Source organism: Carcharhinus amblyrhynchos, chromosome 17 (assembly GCF_965287045.1).
Source record: "Carcharhinus amblyrhynchos chromosome 17, sCarAmb.v2.hapA, whole genome shotgun sequence".
Classification (NCBI taxonomy): Eukaryota; Metazoa; Chordata; class Chondrichthyes; order Carcharhiniformes; family Carcharhinidae; genus Carcharhinus; species Carcharhinus amblyrhynchos.
The window spans coordinates 35,391,424-35,415,472 of record NC_137340.1 but is presented as its reverse complement, the minus strand read 5'-3'; the positions used below and the strand labels follow the sequence as shown (position 1 = coordinate 35,415,472).

The following is a 24,049-nucleotide window of genomic DNA, read 5'->3' as shown; positions in this document are numbered from 1 at the left end:
TACTCGCTTTATCCCTCCCTTTTTAAATAATGGATTGATATTTGCAATATTCCAAATGCCACAGGCATTTTTGAATCTTCAAAGAAAACGTTGTGCCTTCAATTTTTTAATCATTTTCTTCTAATATCTTCAGATGGAAATCATCAGGCCTTGAAGATTTGTCTGTTTTAGGTATCATCATTTTCTCCATTACCTTTCTAATTGTATTAAAATCATTAAACTGTTCCTGGTGATCTTATTATATTTCCCAGTACCATTGATATTTGTCCACTTCTTCACTGTGAAATAAAAAAAGTATCAATTGACAGGTGTGCTATTTCCTTATTGTCTATCCACAGTCTGGTCTGGCCTCTATTTTCTAATGGGTGTTTAATACATTTATAACAACTTTATCTAATACTGTGGAAGCATTTTTTCACATTCTGTTTTGTACTTATTACACGCTTATCATTTTGTTGCTGGATTTCCACTTTCAGCTTGATGGTGTCTCTTCAGTTTGACACGTTTGCTTAACAAGGCAAGTGAAGCATTTGCCATTTTGGGGATGTGTGCTACTGGTTTTGTGCTCTCCCAAAAATTTTGAATACCACTGCCAGATGTTTATCATCAGCACTTCAGCCCTCTGTTTATTCCCCAACCATTGGAGGTTTACCTGAAATTTGAAGCCCTAGTTTGTGACATTCCCGGTTCTCTCAAACCTAATTATGTTATAGTCACTATTTGGAAGGTGTTCCTTTTATGTCAGATTGTTAACTGATTCTGGTTTATTTCTTGTCACTTAATCTAAAATGGCCAAAATATATTTAAAATATTCTTGCTTTTGCAACTTGAGCTGTTCTGCTTTTCCCAGAATATAAAAAGTTTAATACCCCATTATAATCACTTTCTTTTTGCTACGTTTTCCCTAAGCTTGTGTATTCTGTATCCCTGCTGTAGTATTACTGTCAGGAGGTTTGCAGCCAATTCTTAACAAAGTCATACTTTCTTTTCTGCCTGTTACTTTTATCCATAGTGTTTGCACTATCTGATAACCTTTGAATCCTTTTTTTTCTATTGCTGCTATGGTATCTTTCATCGATGTTACTTTCTCTTCCTTTATGTTCATCCTACATATTCAGCTTCAAGTTGTGCCCCGCTTATAGCCAGCTTTCTGTAAAAGCTATCCATCACATCCATTCAGCTGAACTTGTGCTTCTAACTTGTTTGTTTTATTTCTTGTGTTAATGCATTCAAAATCCATCAACTTAAACATTGTCATTCCACCACTGATCTTCTAACTGTATAACCTCTACGATCCAGAAGAGCAAGGGCAGCAGATGCATGGGAACAAATTGCACGCTATCTTGGCTTGGAACTATATTGCCACCTGTTCATTACTGGGTCAAAATGCTGGAACTCCCTTCCTAACAACTGCTTCTCCATCTTTGTACATAGTCTCTTGGGAGCAAGTAAGAGTAGCATCAACTATGGCTTGATGGGCTTATAAGTCCAATGTGCAATTTGCAGACTAGTGTAGGAAAAGTTATTCTTAAACGGTTGGGTAGATGGGCTGTTCAGAAGTTTGTGCGATCCCACTGGTGCCTTAGGTTCAGCTCTGCATGTTCTTGATAAGATGTCTTTGTGTTTAGTGTCCTCCCACATAAGCCTTCTGTGTTGGTTAGTTAGAAGTGAGGGTCTTCTATGAGTCAGGTAGTACATTCAACCTATTCAGGGATACAAGTGTTTCTGTTGTCGTTTTGGGAGTTTCCTATTGCAACAGAGTTCAGAAAGAGCAATTGCTTTGGGAATCTGATGTCAAGCATGTCCCACCCAGTAGAGCTGTCTTTGAGTGATTAATGCATTAGCAATGTACCTACACCACATGGACTGCAGTGATACAAGATGGTGACTCACCACCACCTCTAGGGTAATTGGGGATGGCAGCAAATACAAGATGTTAGGAAAACACATGTAGTTTTCAGGGATTTATGTTTGTATTGGTAAACATTGAAAATAAGGTATAGTTTTAAGTGGGTTTAATTTAATGTTTCAGTGCCTGGAAGAGTAAAATCTATACTTAGATTGATGCTGAGGTGTGGGAATTGGTTTCAATTCCAACTTGTCTCTATTGTGTTTGGAGAGGGTTATGGCATGAAGAGTAAATAGAAGCATGTTGCAACAGGGACACACTTCCAGAGGGAAGGGATTTCCTTTGTTCTTAGTTGTAACTGAATTTGGCAGTTGGAGATAAGACACTGGGCAGTGCACATCCCTCAGTTCTGCCAGGAGAGGCTGGTGAAGTATTCCATCACAGTCCTCACTTATGTCTTGTAGAGATGGTGGATAGGCTTTGGGGAGTTGGGAAATGAATTGCTCCCTGCAGAATTCCCAGCTCTGATCTGCTGTCGTAGCCACAGTATTAATACGGCTGATCCAGTAAATCCCAGGGTGTTAATGGTGGGAGGAAATTGGCAGAAGAGGATTCATCAATGGTAATGTCATTAAATGTCAAGGGGAGCTGGTCATTGTCTGGCACTTGTGTATGTGAATATTACTTGCCACTTTCTAGGCCAGAGCTGAATGTTGTCCAGATCTCGCTGGTATCTGAGGAGTTGCAAATTGTGCTGATAATGGTACAATCACCTGTGAACATCCCTACCTCTGACATTATGATGGAAAGAAGCTGATTTGTGAAGCAGCTGAAGATGATTGGGCCTGAGACATTACCCTGAAAAACTCCTGCAATGATGTTCTGGGATTAAGATAATTGATCTTGAATAAGCAGAAAGATTTCCTTTGTGCTAGGTATGACTCCAACTAGTGTGCAATTTCCCCTTGCCAGACCATAATTAGTTTAAACATTTTCCCCTTTCACACCTTGCACTTTGCACATGGACATGGTGACCTCATTCCTTTTATATAACCTTCTTTAGCCACAAAAGCAGTCCCATTATCCCAAGAGTCTAAAGCCCACTTTCTACAACATCATCTCTCTGTATGCTTACAATCCTAAGTATTTTCTCCCCGTCTAGTCCTGTGTATGACCTTGGGAATGATCCATGGATTACTACCCTGGATGTTCTGCTAAATGTAGGGTTTAACTCCTTGAAATCTCTTAGCAGCTCTGAGCCATGTTTTTGGCTTCTGCTTGAAGCAGAGCCTTTATGTTGCACGTGCTCCTGTTCCAAAATTATTTGTACTTGGTCTATAATAAACTCTGGAATCTGGGAAGCAAAATAGCATTCGGGATACCAGCTTGGGGATTTTCACAACTTCATTGCTGTGTCAATGTAGGCCTATTTGTGACTAATAAATAAAAAAAATTAAAAGAAATTGTCTAGTTTCTGACAATCACACCTCTGGTTTTACCACCGTGTTTTATCACCATGACAAGGTACTTGCTCCTCAAGATGGCTTATACACTTGGAAGAAACATTTCATTTTTTAACTTGTCCGTCAATGATACCAGCTTTACTACTCGTACCAGTCTGTAAGTTGGTCACCTTCTGAAATATTTCTTCAAAAAAGTTTCCTCTTGAGTGTTAGGGAAACGATCCTATAATGGATTAATGTAGCTTTGACCATGAAAAAGGCACCTGCTAGCACTTATAATCATATTGACGGTGCAATCAAGTTATTTGCCCATGATTCCATAAATGTCAAACTGAAAACTTTGTCTTAGTATCCATTTTTGTCAGATTCCCCTGCAATGAACCACTTTGGTATGTTTTTCTGCATTGAAGGTGTTCTGCAAAGAAAAGTTGTTAGATCTGTAATTTTATAATTAGACCCACTGTTTGATGCAACAAAATCAAATGGTGTTTTTATTCTAAAATGGCATCCCTGACAGGGGTACAGCATTCATCACAATGTTGGAGTGTTATCCTCGATTTTGTGCTGAAATGCCTGGTATGGAACTTGAATCCACAAGCTTCTGATTCAAGTCAGAGTGCCACTGACACATGCCATTTTAGAATTAGTGTGGATTTTAATTGTGCACGTGAGTAATAGTACATGCCTAGAATTGGACTGTAGGTAGTAGTTGATATCACATCGAGAGTTTCAGAATTGGATTAGTAGCTTTAATGATGTATAAATTTAACACGAATCCTGATTTTGGATTAGAGTCTGACCTTTTATAATGAGTATATTTCTTCTTCATGCAAGAATTGAGTGAAGCATCGAGATAGTTGATTTCCATAGACAAAAGATTTTAAAATAAATCTTGGTGCAATCTATGCATTGACTCTGGGACTTTCTACGCAAACGTCTAATCTCTGAAAAGTCTAATCAATTAAATAGATGCTATTAGCTGTTAAGGTATTGAAAAACATAAACTTTCAAGTTTACCATGTTTGCACAGTTTGTAAATTAATACCAGAAAATGCTGAAAGTATACAGCAGATCAATCAAAAACAAGAGGGTCTGATGTCAGATTGAGTGCTGATGAAAGATAGAAGTTCAAAATGATCTAATTACCTTTTATGCTTTGTAAATGCTGGTTGGTGTGCTCTGTACTTTGAGCATTTTCTATTGTTACTTAAGAGGACACTGAACAGGTTTACAGTGTAGTGGCATGAGGTGACTTTTTATGATGGTAAAGACTGAACATAGTCCGGGGAAATTGGTACAAGTATAAAGGGAAGATCTATAAATGATTTTGAGTAGTAAATATTTGCAATGAAGATGAATCATTTCCCTTTATAGTCCTGCTTCCTTTGGTCAAAGTCTTGATTTGTGATTCAACTGTTGATGCAATTTTCTGTTTCCGGTTAAGATTAGCATAGGCTTGTACTGCTATTGCTTCAAGCAATGACTTTGTAAGCCTCAGGTTTTTTTTTCACCCACTCTGTTGTTTAAGTCGTTCAGCCTTGGAAACATGAAGTTAACAAGATTACAGCTTACAGTCTTTTAATTTTGCACATTTTTTAGAAAAAGGTATGTTGCTAAATGATGGGGCATTTATGGTAACAATGACAAATTGCCAGCAGAATTTGAATCTTTGGCATTTTCTCTCAGAAAGCTGTTGAATTTCAGTCACTGAGTATGTTTAAACAGATTTCTAAATAATAATGGCATGATGGGATATGAGGATAATGTGGGAAAAGGCATTGGAGTGGATATTCAGCCCTGATCATAATGAATGCAGAGCAGGCTCATTTGAAAGAATAGCCTATTCCTGCTCTTATGTTCTTTTGGTTGTCCTTTGTTTTATGACCAGATGTTTCTCAGTACACCAGCCTTGCTGTGTTTTAAAACTGATTTTTGTTTTGTTATTCATGTGTCTCTTGCTGTTCACCATTGACAAATGCTGCTTCCAGAAATTCTTCATTTTGTGTATGTTGCTACTGCAGATCCATTTCTTCCAGCAAAAGAACATCATTACCCTCAGAACGTAATTGAGACTGTTAAGTTTGAGTGTTTCTATTCCGTCCTGAAGTCTTCATCCCACTCCCGTTTTAGGCCCTCCTTAAAACCAACTCCTCAGACCAAGTTTTTTTTCATCATCCTACTATCTCCTTATGGAGGCATATAAATAGTAAAAATGTGGTGAAAGGCCAATTAGGAACTTAAAAGGGGATTTGAATACAGAGGCAGGGGGCGTGGCTGAGCTATTAAATGAATACTTTGCATACATTTTACCAAGGAGGAAGTTGTTCCCCAGGAATTGTGGCAATCAAGGAAATTCTGTCCCTTGAAAGATTCAAAATTAATGAGGAAGAAGTGCTGAATAGACTGAAACTGGAAGTTAACAAGGCACTGGAGTATCCAAGGATATTGAAGGAAGTGAGAATGAAAATTTGCAGGGGGAATGCCCATAATCTTCCAGTCTTCTCCTAGATTTGTGAGGTGCCAGAGGACTTAAGAATTGCAAATGTTATGCCCTTGTTCAACAAAGATTGTAAGGACAACCCAGCAGTCAGTTTAACATCAGTTGTGGGCAAGTTTCCAGAAACAATTACTCAGGATAAAATTTAATTGTTACATGAGAAAATGTGGGTTGAATAGATAAAGAGACAGTATGGAAGGGGAAATCATGTTTAACTAACTTGCTGCAGTTTTTTAAGGAGGTAACAGAAACGGGTCGATGAGGGTAATACTTTCAATGTGGTGCACTTGACCTTTCAGAAGACATTTAATGGTGTGTCACACCATAGACTTGAGAAAAGTTATAGTTCATGGAATAAAGGGACAGTAGCAATGTGGATGCACAATTGGCTGAATAATAGGAAGCAGAGAGTAAATGTCAATGAATATTTTTCAAGCTGGAGGAAGTTTTATAATGATGTTCCCCAGAGATCGGTATTGAGACATTTGCTTTTCTTGATATATGTATATTAATGATCTTGGTGTGCAGAGGACAGTTTCAAAATGGCGGGGGAAGCACTCCCCCGCCATTGATCTGGTTCCATTGAGAAAATTAAGGCTATGTTGCTATTTGCCCAACCCATTCCTGAGGACTCTTCTTTTAATTCTGCCTGTCGTGTCTCGTGCACAGGAGTTAATTACTTAGAATGGCTGCAATTCTCTTTTCATGTTTTTTAATTATAAAAAATCAGACCAATTTATCACTTAAAGAATGGCTTTCATAGTCTATGTCACAAATATTGCACTTGTACTTAAACCAAGTCATGATGTGGAGCTATTTATTGTGAGATCTATTTATATTTCTGGAACACATCCTGTCATAGAGGAAAGCAGCTGTGTGCGCAAATGACCTTTAATTTTCAATGCATTATTTAGTGCATGTGTGATCTTGTCTTTTCAACATATCCATTTTGTATTCTATTGTTATAGGATAAATACTTGAATGACTGAGAATGGAACAACACCCGAATGATCAGGTTGCTCTGCAAGTCACTGAGCAGCTGTCAAGCAGTGATAATAAAGTACTTTTGTTGGTGATTGATGATGCCACAAGTGATGATGTTATTAATGGTGGCACTGCTGCAGAAACTGGTTTGTTAAATGATGCGTGTGTTGAGTCAGAGACGGATTCAAAAACCAAAGCACTGGAAGTGGATACAAATACCGAATATGAACATGGAACAACTGAGGTCCAGTTGAAAACACAGAAAGTTGAACAGAGTACAAATAACTTGGCAGACCATGGTGGAAGTGGAGAACCCTGTGCCCTGATAGCATTCAAAAATGGTACAGGAAAAGCGACAGAAAGTAATCCAGAAGCTAATGACTGTATAGAACTTAATCGAACTGCCAATCAAACATATTGTGCTACACCAGAGACATCAAAGCAGGCAGAGCTTACTGATTGGACCAAATGCACATCTTACCCCGCTAACAAATTTGATTCCTCAAGTCCTTTTGATACAAAAATAACCAAGGACCTGATGTCCAGAATGGAGCATGAATCTTCTCAGGATGCTTTACTGGATGAGCTAGAATCAGAGTTTAACATCTTTTCAACAGAATCCTCCGTGAGCTGCAGCTTGCCTAATGGAATTACAAAAGAAAACAGTGCTGTCGTCATACTGAATGAATCAATACAAAGTAAATGCCTTCAACAAGAGAAGAAAATAAACAAGTAAGTGTAAATAATGTAACTTAAGATTCTAAAAATGGTTTGTGATTTCGTCAGTCTGAATGTCTACAATAATACAGAAGATGTATAAGCATTATTGCATCATTGTAGAGGATACAATAGTGGATGCTGGATCTACTTGGACATGCTTAGTGACAGATATTTTCCATAGGTTCGCTGCCAAAGACCTTTTCATCCCAGTGAGCTGTCACTTTTCGTTGAGCATTATGCACCTTTTTGCCTGCCCAGTACCCAAACAATTGTAGTGACTGCAAGAATCATAGAAAAACCAGTGTCAACATAATTCTGCTTACCAGAGTTATTTAGTGAATTCAGGAAGTGGGTGGGGAAAGCCACACTCATTCTGTTGTGGAATACAAATGCTTTCTCTCTGGGGTTTTGCCCACAATTGACATAGAGCACAGTAGCCTAGTGGTCATGTTGCTGAGCTAATAATTCAAAGATTTGGACAAATCATTCCAGAATGTGACTTTAAACTCCATTATGCCAGTTTGAGAACTTGAGATTAGTTTTTACAAATAAGTCTCAAAATAAAAAGCAGTAAAATTGATTGGAAACTTGGGATTATTTTAAAAAGTCTGCATGATTGACTCTGTCCTTTTCAGCAAATCCCTGCAGCGCAGGGGGCCATTTGGCCCACTGAATCTGCACCAGGCTAATCCACCTACCCTACATATCGCAGAATACTAAGGGGCAGTTTACCATGGCCAATCCACCTAACCTGCACATCTTTGGACTGTGGGAGGAAACTGGGGCATCTGGAGGAAACCCACTAGATGCAGGGAGAACCTGCAAACTCCACACAGTCATCCAAGGCTTGAATTGAACCTGGGTTCCTGGCACTGAGGCAACAGGGCCACCGTGCCAACCTTTAGGGAAAGATATCCTCCCTGTTTATCTGGTCTGCCTAACACAGTTGATTTTTTTTAATTTCCCTGCATTGCAAACCACTAATGGTTTTGGCTGGCCATTACCAGCATTGCAGGGCATCAAGGGATAGGCAATAAATTCTGGCAGTGACTGAAAGAAATACAAATGGATTTGCAATAATGTTTTTTTAAACTATTCCTCTGTGGAAAATTTATGAACCTTGTAAAACTAGACAAGTAGATTGGTCCTAAGCAGAGCAACATTTGGTGATTTGCTGCTTGCCTTATGAAGTGTATCATGTTCAGCTTGCTATCTAATTACTTCAAAAGGAATGCTGACTTAGCATGTCAAGCTGAAATATATTTCAAAAATATTATGGTGCAAATTTATATATATCTCAAATTTGGGTAGTGGGACAAAATCAAATGTGCCTTGATGCTTATAACTGAAGTGACCCTAGGGAACAAATTAATATATTCCAAACACTTTGGAAATGCTGTGCACCTGATAGCTGCTGGAGTTTAAATTTGTTATTGTCACATGGAGGCTTACATTAACACTGCAGTGAAGTTACTGTGAAATTCCCCTAGTTGCCACACTCTGGTACCTGTTCAGGTACGTTGAGGGAGAATTTAGCATGACCAATGCACCTAACCAGATCATCTTTCAGACTGAGAGAGGAAACTGGAGCATCCAGAGAAAACCCACACAAACATGGGGAGAACATGCAGACTCCACACACAAAGTGACCCAGCGAGGAATCGGACCTGGGTCTCTGGTATTGAGGCAGCAGTGCTAACCATTGTGCCACCACGCTGCCAGTTGTTTACTGTGGATTTTTTGTAGTGTATCTTGGTCACTGGAAGAAAACTTAGAGTGTGTGGCATTTAATAGCCACCTATTGAAACTTTACAATTTAGTTCTCATGTCATAACTTGAAGCTAGTTGTGACAAAAACCTTAAAAAATATGCATATATGTTGAAACAGGGAAACTGAGCAGAGGTTTTTAATGTCCAGGGCTTATCATGTAGACCTGAGTGGAATGCATGTATTTGTAGCCTCTTTCTGTTCTAATGGATAAGGATAAAAATTATTTGAAAGGGAAGTAGCAACATTAGGAGAATCATCAATTGTTGGGAGTTCACTGGGTTCAACGCCAAAGAAATTGATGTTGAGGCTTCCACTGTTAACTTGTATTAATGTTAATATTTTAAGTGCAATTCATAAGCATTTTAAGGTGCTAAACTATGGAAGGGGCAGTTGAAAATCCTGTATGATAAGGTCATAAGGAATTACAGAAGAATTGAAACAATATTTTAAGTCAGCAGAAGAATAGTGGGTGGATTGCACGGCAGTTACGTAGTATCCATGGAATGATCAAATCATGATAAGAACGAACCTGTACTATGATCTAGGGGTACAGGTTCATAGCTTCTTGAAAGTGGAGTCACAAGTGGACATGATGGTGAAGAAGACATTGGGCATGCTTGGTTTCATTGGTCAGAACACTGAATATAGGAGTTGGGATGTTTTGTTGAAGTTGTACAAGACATTGGTAAGGCCACACTTGGAATACTGTGTACAGTTCTGGTCACCATTATTGAAAGGATATTATGAAAATAGAGTGCAGCAAATACTTACTAGGATGGTCCCAGGTACCAGTGATATGGTTGGTTTGAGATGTAAGGAAAGGCTGAATAGACTGGGACATATTTTCCTGCAGCATTTGAGGCATTTGGATGATTTTATAGATGTCTATAAAATAATAAGAGGGATAGATGAGGTAGATAGTCAACATCTTTGCCCAAAAGTATGGGAGTCTAAAACTAGAGGGCATTGGTTTAAGATGAGAGGGGAGAAATACAAAAGGGTCCAGAGGGGCAATTTTTTCACACACACAATGGTGAGTGCCGGGAACGAGTTGCCAGAAGCAGTAGTAGAGGCAGGTACAATGTTGTCTATTAAAAAAACATTTAGACAATTACATGGGTAAGATGGATGTAGAACGATAAGATGGGCATAGAACGATGTGGACCAAATGTGGGCAACTGGGATTAGTTTAGTGATTAAAAACTGGACAGCATGGCCAATTTGGGCCGAAGGGCCTGTTTCCATGCTGTAAACTCTGACTCTTATGGATGGGATTTTGCAACCTTGCTCGGGTGAGATCATAAAATCCTGCCCGAGGTGAATGGAGATTTCCATTCTGTGAGCCTCGTCCACCTTGATTGTGGGGCAGGCAAGGCAATAAAATCCCAACCAATGACTCTAATTAAGAGATGCATAATTCTCATAGATAAGTTGAATAACGCTCTCTGGATCTATTAAATGGCCATAAGAAGATCCGACTTAAGGTGCATATAATAAATTGTCACACATTCCATGCTGCAAGTGCAACTAATCTTGTTCAAATCAGAGATTTTGTGGTACTAAATTAAAGAATCACTATCTGGTTTTTACTACATTTCGGTTTGCCAGAGGTTCTTGTGTGTATGTGCCATGCTTCCCACAACAGAGACTGCTGTCCCAAAGTACTTCAGTGGCACTTGAGACATTTGGTTGTCTTGAAAGTGTTATTGAAATGCAAGTTTCTATTTCTACACTCTACAATACCTGATCATGTCTGGAGAATGTCAAAGCATTTTAGCCAATGCATTACATTTGAAGTGCACTCACTCTAATATAGACAAATATGACAGTAAATTGGGGCACAGCAGAGTTCCATAGTCCTGGAATAAGTGACCAGGTAGTCTGTTTTATGGCATTTTGTTGAGTTAAGAGTGTTGACCATTACACTTGAAATGATGCGCTTCAATGTTTTGTATCCAGCTAAGCAGGAAGCATTTGGTTTAATGTTTCATCAGAATGCTGGCACCAACAACAATGCAGCACTGTGAGTATTGTGCTGAAGTGTCAGCTGAGGTTATGTCCTCGGGTCAATAGTCAGCGTTGATCCTGCAAGCTTCTGACTGATGCAAAATGCTGCCAATTGAGTCAAACAGAAGGTTAGGTTGATCAGACGAGCCTAATAGTGGTAGCTATTATTGAAAAATGAGGAAGCCAAACCTCACCGTGACTCAAATCGACATCTTCTCATATAGCAATACTTCATGCATTTTCAAAACGCTTCATTCTATGCAGGTTTATACATTCAAGCACAGATTCAGTACAGTAAAATGTTAATTCTCTAACGTGTGCCTGCAATATCTGATCCAGGAATAATATAATGTATAATGTGAGCAATATGTCTGTATGACAATTATTTAATTCTGTTTTAACAGTTGCATCACAGAAATCACGTTTGATTTTAGCTTCATTCCATGGAGATTGTCATGATAGTTTTGCTACGTTAGTAGAATGAGATTCAATTTGAAATTCCTCAGCAATTTTTGTTTAAAAATGAGCAGCTTTGATGTAACAGATGGAGCAACAATTGTGTGAAAATGTAACTGGTAATCCTGCTATCTAGTGCAGTGTATGGGGACAAATACAAGCTTAATTATGAATAATATCGCTGCATCCAAAAAGCTTCAATAGCAATGATATCACTGCACACTAAAAGTCTACTTGCCTGTTTTCATGAGCCATTTGGTCAATTCCGCAACAAATAGTAAAAAAACATAATTTTTTGTTTTGCAAGTACTCTTGTATTGGTATTTTTGTTAACGACATGAGTCCGTTCTTTGCTAAGTGAAGGTGAGGGCCACAAGGGAGATATGTAAGCACGGGATATAAGTGACTTAGGATACCCTTTTACCTGTTGATTTGTAAATATTGCACATTATATCACATCCATATTTATCCACTCCAGAGAAAGTCATTCTTTTCCTGGGATATCGTGTTCCATTTTAGATTTTTAAAATATAAATATGTGAGTATGCATGTAATATGCTCTATGTAAAGGTTTTCCCACAGAGCCTGTGCTTTAATGTTTTTGTACTTGCCAGTGCGTGGCAATCTGTTTAGACAGTCCAAAAGCAAAAATCAGTTGGTTTAAGTTTGACCCTGGAAATGCATTCCCTGCTGCTCTCAGACACGAGGTTTAAAGCTAAAGTTTGTTTATTAGTGTCATAAGTAGGCTTATATTAACAAACATTTTTAAACATCCACACAGCAATCCAAGCTGGAAATCAATTCCGGGTCCCTGGCGCTGTGAGGCAGTGGTGTTAGCCACTGTGTCACCCTGCCGGCTGTCTCGTCACAAGGCTAAGATTCTAAGTTTGCTTGCAATAATTGACTTGGCACCTACTTTCTGAACTTCTTGAAATTTACATGGGGCTGCACTGATTATTGTGCAAAGCAGCTTTGGGTGCCACGGTGATTAGCATCGCTGTCTCACAGCTCCAGGGATCTGGGTTCAATTCCGACCTTGGGTGACTTGTTTGTGTAGAGTTAGCACGTTCTCCCTGTGGCTGCGTTGGTTTCCTCCAGTGTCCTTCCACAGTCCAAAGATTGTGATTGGATTGACCATGGAAAATTGCCCCTTAGTGTCTCAAGATGTTTTAGGTTAAGGGGAGTAGCCATGGGAAATGTGTGGAGTTACACGGATAGAGTGGAGAGCGAGCCTGGGTAAGATGCTTGTGTCAGAGAATTGATGCAGATTTGATGGCCTCTTCTGCACTGTAGGAATTCTACTCTGTGAACAGATGGAAAGGCTTTATGGTCAACCAAGTTTAATTTAACTTTTCGTGATGTAAAAAGGTGAATACTGTTACTCTGGAACATTTGCTTTACTCATGTGCAGACTGATGGAAGAGAACAGAAAGCATCAGGAAATGATTGTGGAGATCTGTGCAGAGAAAGACAACTTAAAAGATGAATTGAAGAAGCGTTCTGAAACAGAAAAGCAACACATCAGCACTATAAAACAGGTAAGCCATCACTCCAGTTTTGAGTGTAAACTCAATGACTGCTTATCCTCATTTTGGTCAGAATGAAATGAATTACTGTTCTAAAAAAAAGTTGTTCAAATCTGTTTCTTTTCGTCAACTTTTCTATTTATTGTACTCTGGTTGCCATATAAAGGGCTATTAGTTGCCCTGCTGCAATACTGTTCAATTGACATGCAAGACATTGATACTAACTTGATAATTTATAGGAATTAGGAGTTGAAATAGACAAATTCATCTCTTTGAGCCTGCTCTACCATTCAATCAAATCATGGCTAATCTGTCCCTGGTCTCAAATCTGCCTCCCCAACTGTTCCCCATATCCTCATATTCCTTTTTTCATTAGAAAGATATCTATCTCTTTCTTGAAACCTTTCAGCTTGTACTTTTGTTTCTTGAATTACTATTTATTTTGTCCTTTCTGGGGTGGATTCAGGTGTCTGCTGGTCATTTTTCTTGTCATGATGTGGGTATGCCGGCGTTGGACTGGCGTAAACACAGTAAAAAGTCTGACAACACCAGGTTTTAGTCCAACCTATTTATTTGATAATATACTCACAAGCTTTCGGGGTTAGTCCCTTCGTCAGGTGAATGGAGAGTTCTGGCCTCAGACAGAGCATATAAAGCACAGACAGTTTAGAGATTACTGATTAGAATGCGAATCCTTACACCTAACCTGCTGTTCAAGACCTGAAGTGGCTGATAATGTGAGTGGAAGGAGCACTGGTCACAGTTTAAAGAGATGTGTATTGTCTCCAGACAGTACAGTAAGTGAGGTTTTGCAAACCCAGGCAAGTCACAGGGGTTACAGATAGTGCGACATGAACCCAAGATCCCTGTTGAGACCGTCCTCATGTGTGCGGAACTTGGCTATCAGTCTCTGTTCAGCGACTCTGCGCTGTCGTGTGTCGTGAAGGCCGCCTTGGAGAATGCTTACCCGAAGGTCAGAGGCTGAATGCCCGTGACCACTGAAGTGTTCGCCAACAGGAAGGGAACAGTCTTGCCTGGTGACTGTCGAGCGATGCGACAACGGATGAATGAACATCGCTCAACAGTCACCAGGCAAGACTGTTCCCTTCCTGTTGGCGAACACTTCAGTGGTCACGGGCATTCAGCCTCTGACCTTCGGGTAAGCATTCTCCAAGGCGGCCTTCACGACACACGACAGCGCAGAGTCGCTGAACAGAGACTGATAGCCAAGTTCCGCACACATGAGGACGGTCTCAACAGGGATCTTGGGTTCATGTCGCACTATCTGTAACCCCTGTGACTTGCCTGGGTTTGCAAAACCTCACTTACTGTACTGTCTGGAGACAATACACATCTCTTTAAACTGTGACCAGTGCTCCTTCCACTCACATTATCAGCCACTTCAGGTCTTGAACAGCAGGTTAGGTGTAAGGATTCGCATTCTAATCAGTAATCTCTAAACTGTCTGTGCTTTATATGCTCTGTCTGAGGCCAGAACTCTCCATTCACCTGACGAAGGGACTAACCCCGAAAGCTTGTGAGTATATTATCAAATAAATAGGTTGGACTAAAACCTGGTGTTGTCAGACTTTTTACCATTTTTCTTGTGGCATAACTAGGCAAGGGGTTTGCATTCTTCACATGGAGCAGGGTTTGACTGACAGCCTCTGGCTGTAGTCGGCCAAATGTTCATGATTATTCACTCTTTTTAAAAAAAACTGATCTTTATGACTGGTCTTATTTTTAGGTTCTTGGCAAATGCCTAAAATTGATTGAATCCCTTGTGGGAAGCCTGCCCTCTATGGGAAATGATTCAAATTTCAGACTGAAGTCGATCCTTTGCATATGTTGGAGATAATTTCATGCCTTATAGAATCACAGGAGTTGATGATCGAGAAGCAAGCACTTGGGCCTTTTTATATTGTGCTAGCTCTTTACAAGAGTGATCAAACACTAATCCTGTTACCTTGTTCTCACTCCCTCTAACACTGGCTATTCCTCTGTGACAAAGGTTTACTCACTTTTTCCTTAAGGATTCACAGTTCTTTGCCCAAAGTACCTGTAGCAATCCTTCCATGTTGTAACAAACCTGTACAAGAATTGTTTCTTACCTACATCTCTTGAAATTTTAGTAAAAGGTGTTGAGGAGAAGACAAATGTTCAAGGGAGGGATTGTAGCAAGATAAATTTTATTTAATTATAGCTACAGTAACCCAGTAGACTGAGGGGATAACTTTCTGATAGTGTTGCTTTTGGTGTTTGAATTTTAAAGTGAGCAAGTGTTTGTAGGAGTCGCATTTTGAAGCTTTGCCTGCTTAAATCTGTAACTTCAATAACTGCACCCTGATTTGGAGGAGGGCATTTGTAAGTGATAATTCACTTGGCATATTGCACCTCAAGTGCTCATTTGTCTTCCTGTCCTGAGCTTCATGTACCATCCTCATCATGTATCTCACACTCACTCGAATTGGTCAATGTCAGTCTGCCAGGTACATCCCCAATCAGCAACAATGCTGGAGTGAGATCCACTACTCTTGGATTTTGTTATGACTGATAAAAGATTGTAAATTATTCTCGGATTAAATCCATTGTATGCCAGACAGTATCTCAGCTATGTTGTGGGATGTTTTTTCAGCATTATTGTCTCAATTCATCTTGGATTATCTTACTTTCCATCTGGACACGTGAAATCTAAAGATTCAAGATTGGATATCCAATGAGCAACTTTACTTACAGTTGTGTGTGTTCCTAGATTCACATTTACGTATGTATTTAAATTATCATGCTGTAATTGGCAGAGCCACAGTTGCCAAGAGACTACCTACAAAATAATGTATGTACACAAGTTTCCATTCTAATTGAGGATATTGGAATTTACACTAGCAAAAATTAATGAGGAAGGATCCGCAGATAAAAGCATGCAAAGGAACTATGTGAGATTATGCATACCTCGGAGGGAATGAAAAACTGTAAAACAACTGAAAGTTGTTCATTGATCCCCATTTTCTTGTAAGCCATACATTTTTAATTGCATTCAAACCTATAAAGCTCCAGTGGAAGAACTATCTACTCATAGTGGATTCACTTATTTGTTGCAGATGGAAGCCCAAGTTGAAAACCTCATGAAGGAGATAAAAATGACAAAGGAGCGATTGATCTCTCAAGATGCTGCTGCCAAAAATGCCATTCACCAGTTGCAAAGAAATGTAACTTTTCGGATAGAACAAGTAAGAATCCTTTCAAAATATGAGTGTAGTTATTTTAAAATTATTTTGTGTTTTTAGGGTAAGGGAGAGATGGTAGGAATATGTTTCAACTTTTATCCCATCTCTCTGCCAACTTCAAGATATGTTGTAAAGGATAAATATTTAAAGCCCTTTGAGGCTCTAAAGAACATGCGTGAGCACATGCACATGCACTTCCTGCACACACGCACGCCGCACACACTAGATTAAAGAATGCCTGTTAGTGAATTTCTAGCAGCAATTTTTTTTTTTCTTTTGCTAGGTGAATCTGTCCATTTTTTGAGTCTCTCTGTCTCCCAGACTGGCTGGCTACACTTCTCCCCAAAAAATTCTAATTGTCGAATTTGAGTGAAAACTCGAGTAATCCATGCTGGGTTTTTTTCAGTGGGAGTTCAAAGAAGAATCTCCCACACTCTGCACTGCCGAGGCCAACAGCATAAATATCATTACGCTTTATTGGGCAGGGCCTATTCTCACCCAGAAGGCCGGCAGTATAGTGCTGAGCAGGCCAATGCACGTGCGCCAGTTTGTCAGTGCTGAGATTGGTGTGTGCACAGTGGCTCCGCACTGATGGTCTCTCGATCACTGGCCAGCTCGATCGCTGGCTAGCACAGCAACACCAGCTCTCCGCCCTCCCCGTCAACCATTCCCGGGCCCAGCCCCAAACTCTGCACCTACCGTTTTCACACACCCCCCCACCCGCCCCGATCACTGACCCCCCTCCTTCCCCCACCGATCGCTATGCAGAATGGCAAAACATTTACACACCCTCACCTATTGCCCCCTTGGCAGTGCCAAGGTGGCCCTGGGCATTGGCACTTTGCCCCTTGGGCATTGCCGGGGTCCATTTGCCTCCCACCCCACTTCAATCTAGCGTTCTTGGGCATCTAGTTCCCCGAAAGTGGGGAGCTACTGTAATCACCACTGGAGTGAACCAGCTACCTGCGCTGGGAGATGCTAGCGGGCGCCAATGCGTGATCCCAGCCAATCAGCTGACGCAAGATCCTCCCTGCTCGCTGCGCCAAAAAATTAGCGCAATGAGATGAGAAAATCACGGCCATTGATCTGAGGCTGCACCTCAAGATGAGTGTTAAATGTTTCTTATTGGAAGCTGTTTTCTGTCGTGACCATAGTATTGGTGTTCCTATTCTCCACACAAGTGGTCCCTGCCAAAGTTAGCAATGACACACAGTAGAGTTTGAACTTGTTAATTTGTGGCTCTTTGTGGTAGATTTCTTTTCCTTCACACCAATTTTATGGAGTTTCGTGCTGCAGCACTAAATCTGTGTGGTCATTGTACTTCAGTTTTGGCAATCAGTTAGACAATAGTAGCTTTTGAACCCACAGGAGAGAAGTGCATTTTTAATGTCATCCCAGGAGGGTCCCAAAAGGTTGTTTGTACTTTAATGTCCTGTCCAGACGAGCGGGCTGCTTCTACCCTTGGGCAATTTCATACTTGCAGACAAGGAGGCAGATTATCCGATTCCTTTTGGTTCTATCTTATTGCATCACTGGTTGTCTGTTCTCCATGTTTTTCAAAGAAAAATAAATAACTATTTCAGACATTGGTGGGTACACCTGTGGGGGTATGTCATTAGGAATGATTCACTTTGGCATACATTTTGTGTCCTATACCTTGACTTCCCATATTTTATCTGGGAATTGGATCAGCTTGAATATCATCCAGTCAAAAGAGAGACTGCGTTAATATTTCGGGTGGATGGCCTTTCATCAGAACTTGCTTTCTGGATTGATCTGTTGAGTTTGAAACAGGATGAGATTTGATGAAAGTGTTTGATATAATTATTAACTTGATAGTGCTTGTACTACTTGGTCCCACCTTCCTCTGTCTTCATCTATTCTATCAGTACAATCTTACTTACAAAACCAAATTATGTAGAATAATTTTAGGAAAGATTTGCAACTCTCAGAAAAATGTGCTCTCTGCAAATCATATTTAACTAATATGAAATTTACTTTGAAATGCAACTTCTAATAGGAGAGAAACAATCTCTTTGCTAATGGAGTAATTATTTCAGTTTATTCTTGAATCATGACTTGATTTTATTTGCTTAAAATGCAGGACAATTGCTGCTGCTGACGCCACTTACTGTTATTAGTTTTCCATGCCACAGCACAAATTATGGGAAAGCTAATTTGATCAGCTTTGTAGTTGAATTTGAATTACAAAGGAGAGAGATTTAATAATTTTTTTTTGCTTTTGTACATCCTGGTTTATGTGACTCATTGCACTTCCATTATAAATTTGTTGAAAGTCTGTGACTTCTTTTCATTTGCTAGCAATATAAACTAACATTCAAATTTAAGGTTGCAGTTATACATGACCACAGGTCTGTAAGTCCTAATGTGTGAAGTGAAGTTGGCAATTCAGTCAGTTGTGAGGAGCACCTGTTTGCAATTGGGATCTGCTTCCAAGGACAGTTTGTTTTTCTGCATGAAAATGTGCATAAACAGGCAGAGCTGCGCTTCTTTGGCAGGTGACAACAGAATGGTTCACTTCCTAAGATTTTTAAAAATCACAGGTTTATACATTTGCCGAGAACATCCAGCAAACTCCCAAATACATTTTAGTTCAGGCTTTACACTACTATAATATTAGACCTGACAATTGGCAAGTCCATGTGGTGTGAAATAGTATTTGGTGCATTTTGTGTCAGATCAGAACCTAACAGTGGTATTAGGCTGTCACTTCTTATTAAGTTGATTTTCAGATTTGTTTTACATTGCAATCGAGTACAAAACATTAAAGGAAAAATCTTTTGACATGGCCAGATAGATGTTAAAGGCCCTATGGCACAATATAAAGAGAAGCAGTGATTTTTTTTTTTCCCTCTGGTGTACTGTCCCATATTGCTTCCCCAAGCAAGTGGTCAAAAAATATAAACTGACCATTCATTTCACTGCTGGTTTTGACAACTTGTTATCTGCAATATTTTTGAGATGCTGTGAAAGGTTTATTGGGCAAAATTAACTGTGATGTTATAAATCCACTGTCATTGCTATTGAAGACTTCAAAGGGCTTGATGAAATCCAGTCAGCCATCACTTCCAGAGTAAAGGTTGTTGGGGGTGAGCTTTTAGGATGAGCTAAATTTCGTAATTCATTTTTCTTGAATACAATTTCTTTAAAGTCTGCCATGTTCCCATAATCATCAATGACAGACATTTGTCTTTGTTGCAATTGTTGTTGGTCATATTTTGTTATTCCACTTGATATACGAGGAAAAAAAAACTCAGCTCAAGAGAGTGCAGCAGAAATTTTTATTAAGCTGTTCAAGAAACCTGTGCTGTCCTCCCACCAAAGACTGAGCAATTTTTACCAGACTTTACTTGCCTGTAAACCTAATTCATGTTAGTTTATTTTCTACACAGGGTGTAAACAGCCATTTACTTACACATACATCCTGATGTTGCCTAAGTGTGATTTTCTTTTAAAAGTGGACCCGAGAAATTAATTGATTCCTTCTTTTCAGACCAACAAAAAATGTGAGGAGGCTCGTCAGGAGAAAGAAGCTATGGTAATGAAGTATGTTCGAGGAGAGAAAGAAGCTCTTGACCTTCGAAAAGAGAAGGAAGGAATTGAAAAAAAATTAAGGGATGCAAACAGAGAACTGGAGAAGTTGACAATTAAGACCAAACAGCTCTCACAAGAAAAGGCGAGATTACAACAACTCTACGAGGCAAAGGTAATTTATCTTAAGTCATGTAATAAGACTAACGAAAGCTGTGAACTACAGTAAATCAGCAATTGAACTCAGGATGCTAGTTTTCTCCTCATTTTCTCACTTAATTCTCCTCGTCAGGAGATATCATCTTCAGGAAGGGAAGGTAACTTTGGAGTATGGCCCACATCCACAACTGGCTACTTATCATGTAAACTGGACAACAGTTATTCACCTGAGACCTATTGCAGACAAACATGACTGATGAGAACCTCCAAATGAAGTAGCTGCACAGCTAATAAGAACAAGGGTCTTAGCTTTTTCGTGTTTATTTTGCCCTCAGGTTTTTTGTAACCTGATGTATCCATTTCTTTTTCTCATTCCCTTTCCAATTGTACTGGGAAGCACCAGCTAACTCGGAACAGATAATAGTTAAACCTTGAATTTCCTGATCTGGATGGCTTTCAACACCTTACTCAACTGCACCATGCTTTGCATTTACCAATTGAGCCATCTCATGTGTGAGACTCATTCTTATATTTTTCGATTTAGTTGTGGAATGTGTAATGGTTTTCTTCCCCCACCTAGATGATCACGTGAGAATGGGAGAAGACCAATGGCCCGTGGAGCCTGTATCACCATGCATTATGATCACGGTTGACCTCAACTTCAATTTTTCAGCTGCTCCCATTTCTCTTGATTCCTCAAGAGCCAATTCTCCACTCTCACCATTCAGTCTGCAGTAACTCTCCAACAAAGCACCCCATCCAGTCCCTATCCCTTGAACCCCACAAATTTCTCCAGCTAAACCATCTAACCTGTACACATTAGCATGGCCAATCCAACTAACTTGCACATCTTTGGATTGTAGGAGGAAACCCAAATGTAGGGAGAAAGTACAAACTCCACACAGTCACCAAGGCCGTAATTGAACCCGAATCCCTGGCACCATGAGGCAGCAATGTTAACCACTGTGCCACCCTATTCATGGAGAATACTTGGCTTAAATGAGTGGCATTTCCCTTTACTATTTTCAAGGCATTTATCAGTTTAGTTTAGTACTGAACAATTTATTTATTTTTCTAATGTTGTGGCAGAGCTGCTAAGAATGCTTTAAATGCTGAAACTTTAGGTAGAATGATAGTAGCATCCTGATTGCCAGATTACTTAAATCTGGTCAAGTGATGTTACAAGATTGAGAATCAAAGTACTTTACTTAATTTAGGCAAAAGATTTGAATACAGATTTTTTTTTAAAAAAAACACAAACTGGTTTAAAGCTGAATAATCTGTGCAGAATTTGAAGTACTTGTACAAATTAATGTATTGAAAACTAAACATGAAGTAGTAACTTAGAAAAAAAACTGTAGGTTGAAATGGACTAAGCTCGGAATTTGGACCTCTGTGCTGTGATATCTTGCTCCGCTGATAGACAGTATATTTGAATTATTAACTAGGAAAGTCTTTCAGTACAGCCAATTTAAAGCAAAAAAATGCAAATATGTTTTGCATTAATTTGACCAAGCTGTTGCATACTGATTGGATACTTCACTGGAGAGAGTGAAGGAAGTTTCACATCCATGCTAAAGTTTATTCTGGCTTGTATATTTCCCATTACTGATTAGTTAGGGGGAGGCATTAAGTGAGATAAAGTAACCCAATTCTGTAAAAGGAAATATCAAATAATGAGTTTTGGAATTAGTATTTTTGGTTGGCAAAGTATAGTAGACATGCCAAAGACTTCTAAGTTATCCTTCATGTGAACGTGTGAAACTCCAGGTCCTCTTGTAGGCGTGCTGTGAAAATTGAAAGATTTTTCTGAAAACGTGCAAATCTTTTTATTCAAAGCTACATGCCTTAAATGTTTGTTTCCATGGTTGCAGGAAAGTGAAGCCACAAAGCTCAACAAAGATGTTGAAAAACTAAAGGAAGACATCAACTCCAACATCATTAAAGTGAAGTGGGCCCAAAATAAATTGAAAAGTGAAATGGATACTCACAAGGTTAGTCAGTATTGCATTGTTTAGCTCATCAAATCTTGAAGCAACAGAAAGATATTCGGTGAAATATTTCATAATTAAAAAAATTAATCTTTTATCTGTAGTGTTGAATGAATGCTTTCACAGAAAGGCAGTGAACTGAAGTACAGTTCATGGCCTTAGTGCACTTTTTTCATAGAAAGAAAACACAAAATTGAAACAGCTGATGATACTTAGACTTCTCTCTCTCTCTCTCTCTCTCTCTTGTTCTTGGCCAAAAGAGTAAGGCTTTGTAGTGGAGGGTTGTATTTGCATTCTTTCATTGCTTCTCTGACCAGTGTATGCACTGGGATTCAGTCTTTCCTCTGTCTAGCTGCGTATCTCCTGCACTGCTCATTGTGTTTACATATGGGATATGCCTCTTCGTAGTTCTTTTCACCTTCCCAGTCTGCATTTTTAATAACGTGTGTTCATCTGAGATTAATGCATAACTCCCAAGTGTGGTCTAACCCAGTTATGGCAAGCCACAATACAAGTTTAAGGTCTCCTCTTCAATGTTTTGGTGACCTATGCCAGTATTTGCTACCAGTGTTGTTCAGTTATTGAGAGTCTATACCCCAAGGGTCTGTTTTCAGTAGAAGATTGTCCAGTCAACTCCAGTGATTATTTTCTTGTATTTATATTTTCACCAATGTTGCAAACTTTAGATTTTATATCAGTATAAAATTCCATTTATTATTCTCTGCTAATTGTACAAACAATTTAAATCTCAAATCTTTTACAACATCTTCTGTCTTTATTACAGTTTGTTTTGGTATTTACCAGAACATTTTCCAACTATATGTAGTTTTGATAATTCAGGCTAATGCAGTCTTAAACAACAAGGATCCAGCTTTTTTTTTTGTGGGACTCAACATCTTCCCTAATCGTACACTCCACTTCACTATCTTATCCATTCCCATGTTCTGCCCTGCATTTCTTGCTATTCATTTCATAGGGAATCTTTTCCTATGGAGTTTTTGCTGAAAGCTTTCTCCAAGTTCAAATAAGATGTTCCAAAGAAAGTTCTATAACCTATTTTATTTCTACATCTTCAAAACATCAAGGAGGTTTTCCAGAAAGATCTTTCAAATCCATGTGTGACATAGCATCAAGTTGCACACCTCCAAACTATCCCTTTAAAAAGTCTTAACTATTCTGTGTCAGCTGCAGACTTGAAAATGATGGGTGGGATACTCCAGCCTCGAGTGCCTCAAGACTGGAAATTCCCACCTGAGTTCAATGGGCCACCGAATTTTCTGTCTGGGCCACTACGCTTCCCACAGCAGGCAAGACGAGCGCATTATCAGGCAGTTGTGGCCCATCAGCTTTAATTATCAAGTGTCCACACGGTGAAACCTTACATTGTTTGCTGGAGCAGACGAGGAAGGAGCATCAGAGAGAAAGCTAAGACTTTACCTGTTAAAAACCTGTTTAAAATAAGTTTAAAGCACTTTGTTCTTTGTAGAACTGTTTAAAGCATTTACTTATTGTATTTACTGCTTTAAGAATTGTGAGGGAGTGATTATCAGGCAGTTGTGGCCCATCAGCTTTAAATCAGCGCCAAGTTTAAAAGGAGGCCTGGTGTAGATAGCGGGCAGCGTCGGAGCGGGCAGCGGAGTGAGAGGGAAGCAGAGTGAGCTATTAGGGCTTAATATCAAAAAAGGCCAGGTGGAAAGAACAAGGAAAAAAAAAAATTTTTTTTTTCAAAACTACTACAGCAAAAAACAAGGAAAAAATTTTTCCCACAACAAATTATATTGAATAATGGAGGGACATGTGATGTGCGGTTCCTGTATGATGTGGGAACTGGTGGACCCCAGGGTCCTTCC

General features: G+C 39.4%; 1 protein-coding gene across 4 annotated transcripts in view; it reads left to right on the top strand.

Moving 5' to 3' along the window:
* ccdc186 (coiled-coil domain-containing protein 186) overlaps window positions 1–24,049 on the top strand; it is a 108,961-nt gene that overhangs the window by 19,462 nt on the left and 65,450 nt on the right. For all 4 annotated transcript variants that reach the window (XM_080205806.1, XM_080205805.1, XM_080205804.1 and 1 more), the window contains exons 2-6: window positions 6,778–7,525; window positions 13,159–13,285; window positions 16,372–16,500; window positions 20,012–20,224; window positions 22,083–22,202. In XM_080205806.1, the coding sequence (XP_080061932.1) occupies window positions 6,801–7,525; window positions 13,159–13,285; window positions 16,372–16,500; window positions 20,012–20,224; window positions 22,083–22,202 (1,314 nt within the window). In that variant the 5' untranslated portion in view covers window positions 6,778–6,800. The remainder of the gene's footprint in view (window positions 1–6,777; window positions 7,526–13,158; window positions 13,286–16,371; window positions 16,501–20,011; window positions 20,225–22,082; window positions 22,203–24,049) is intronic.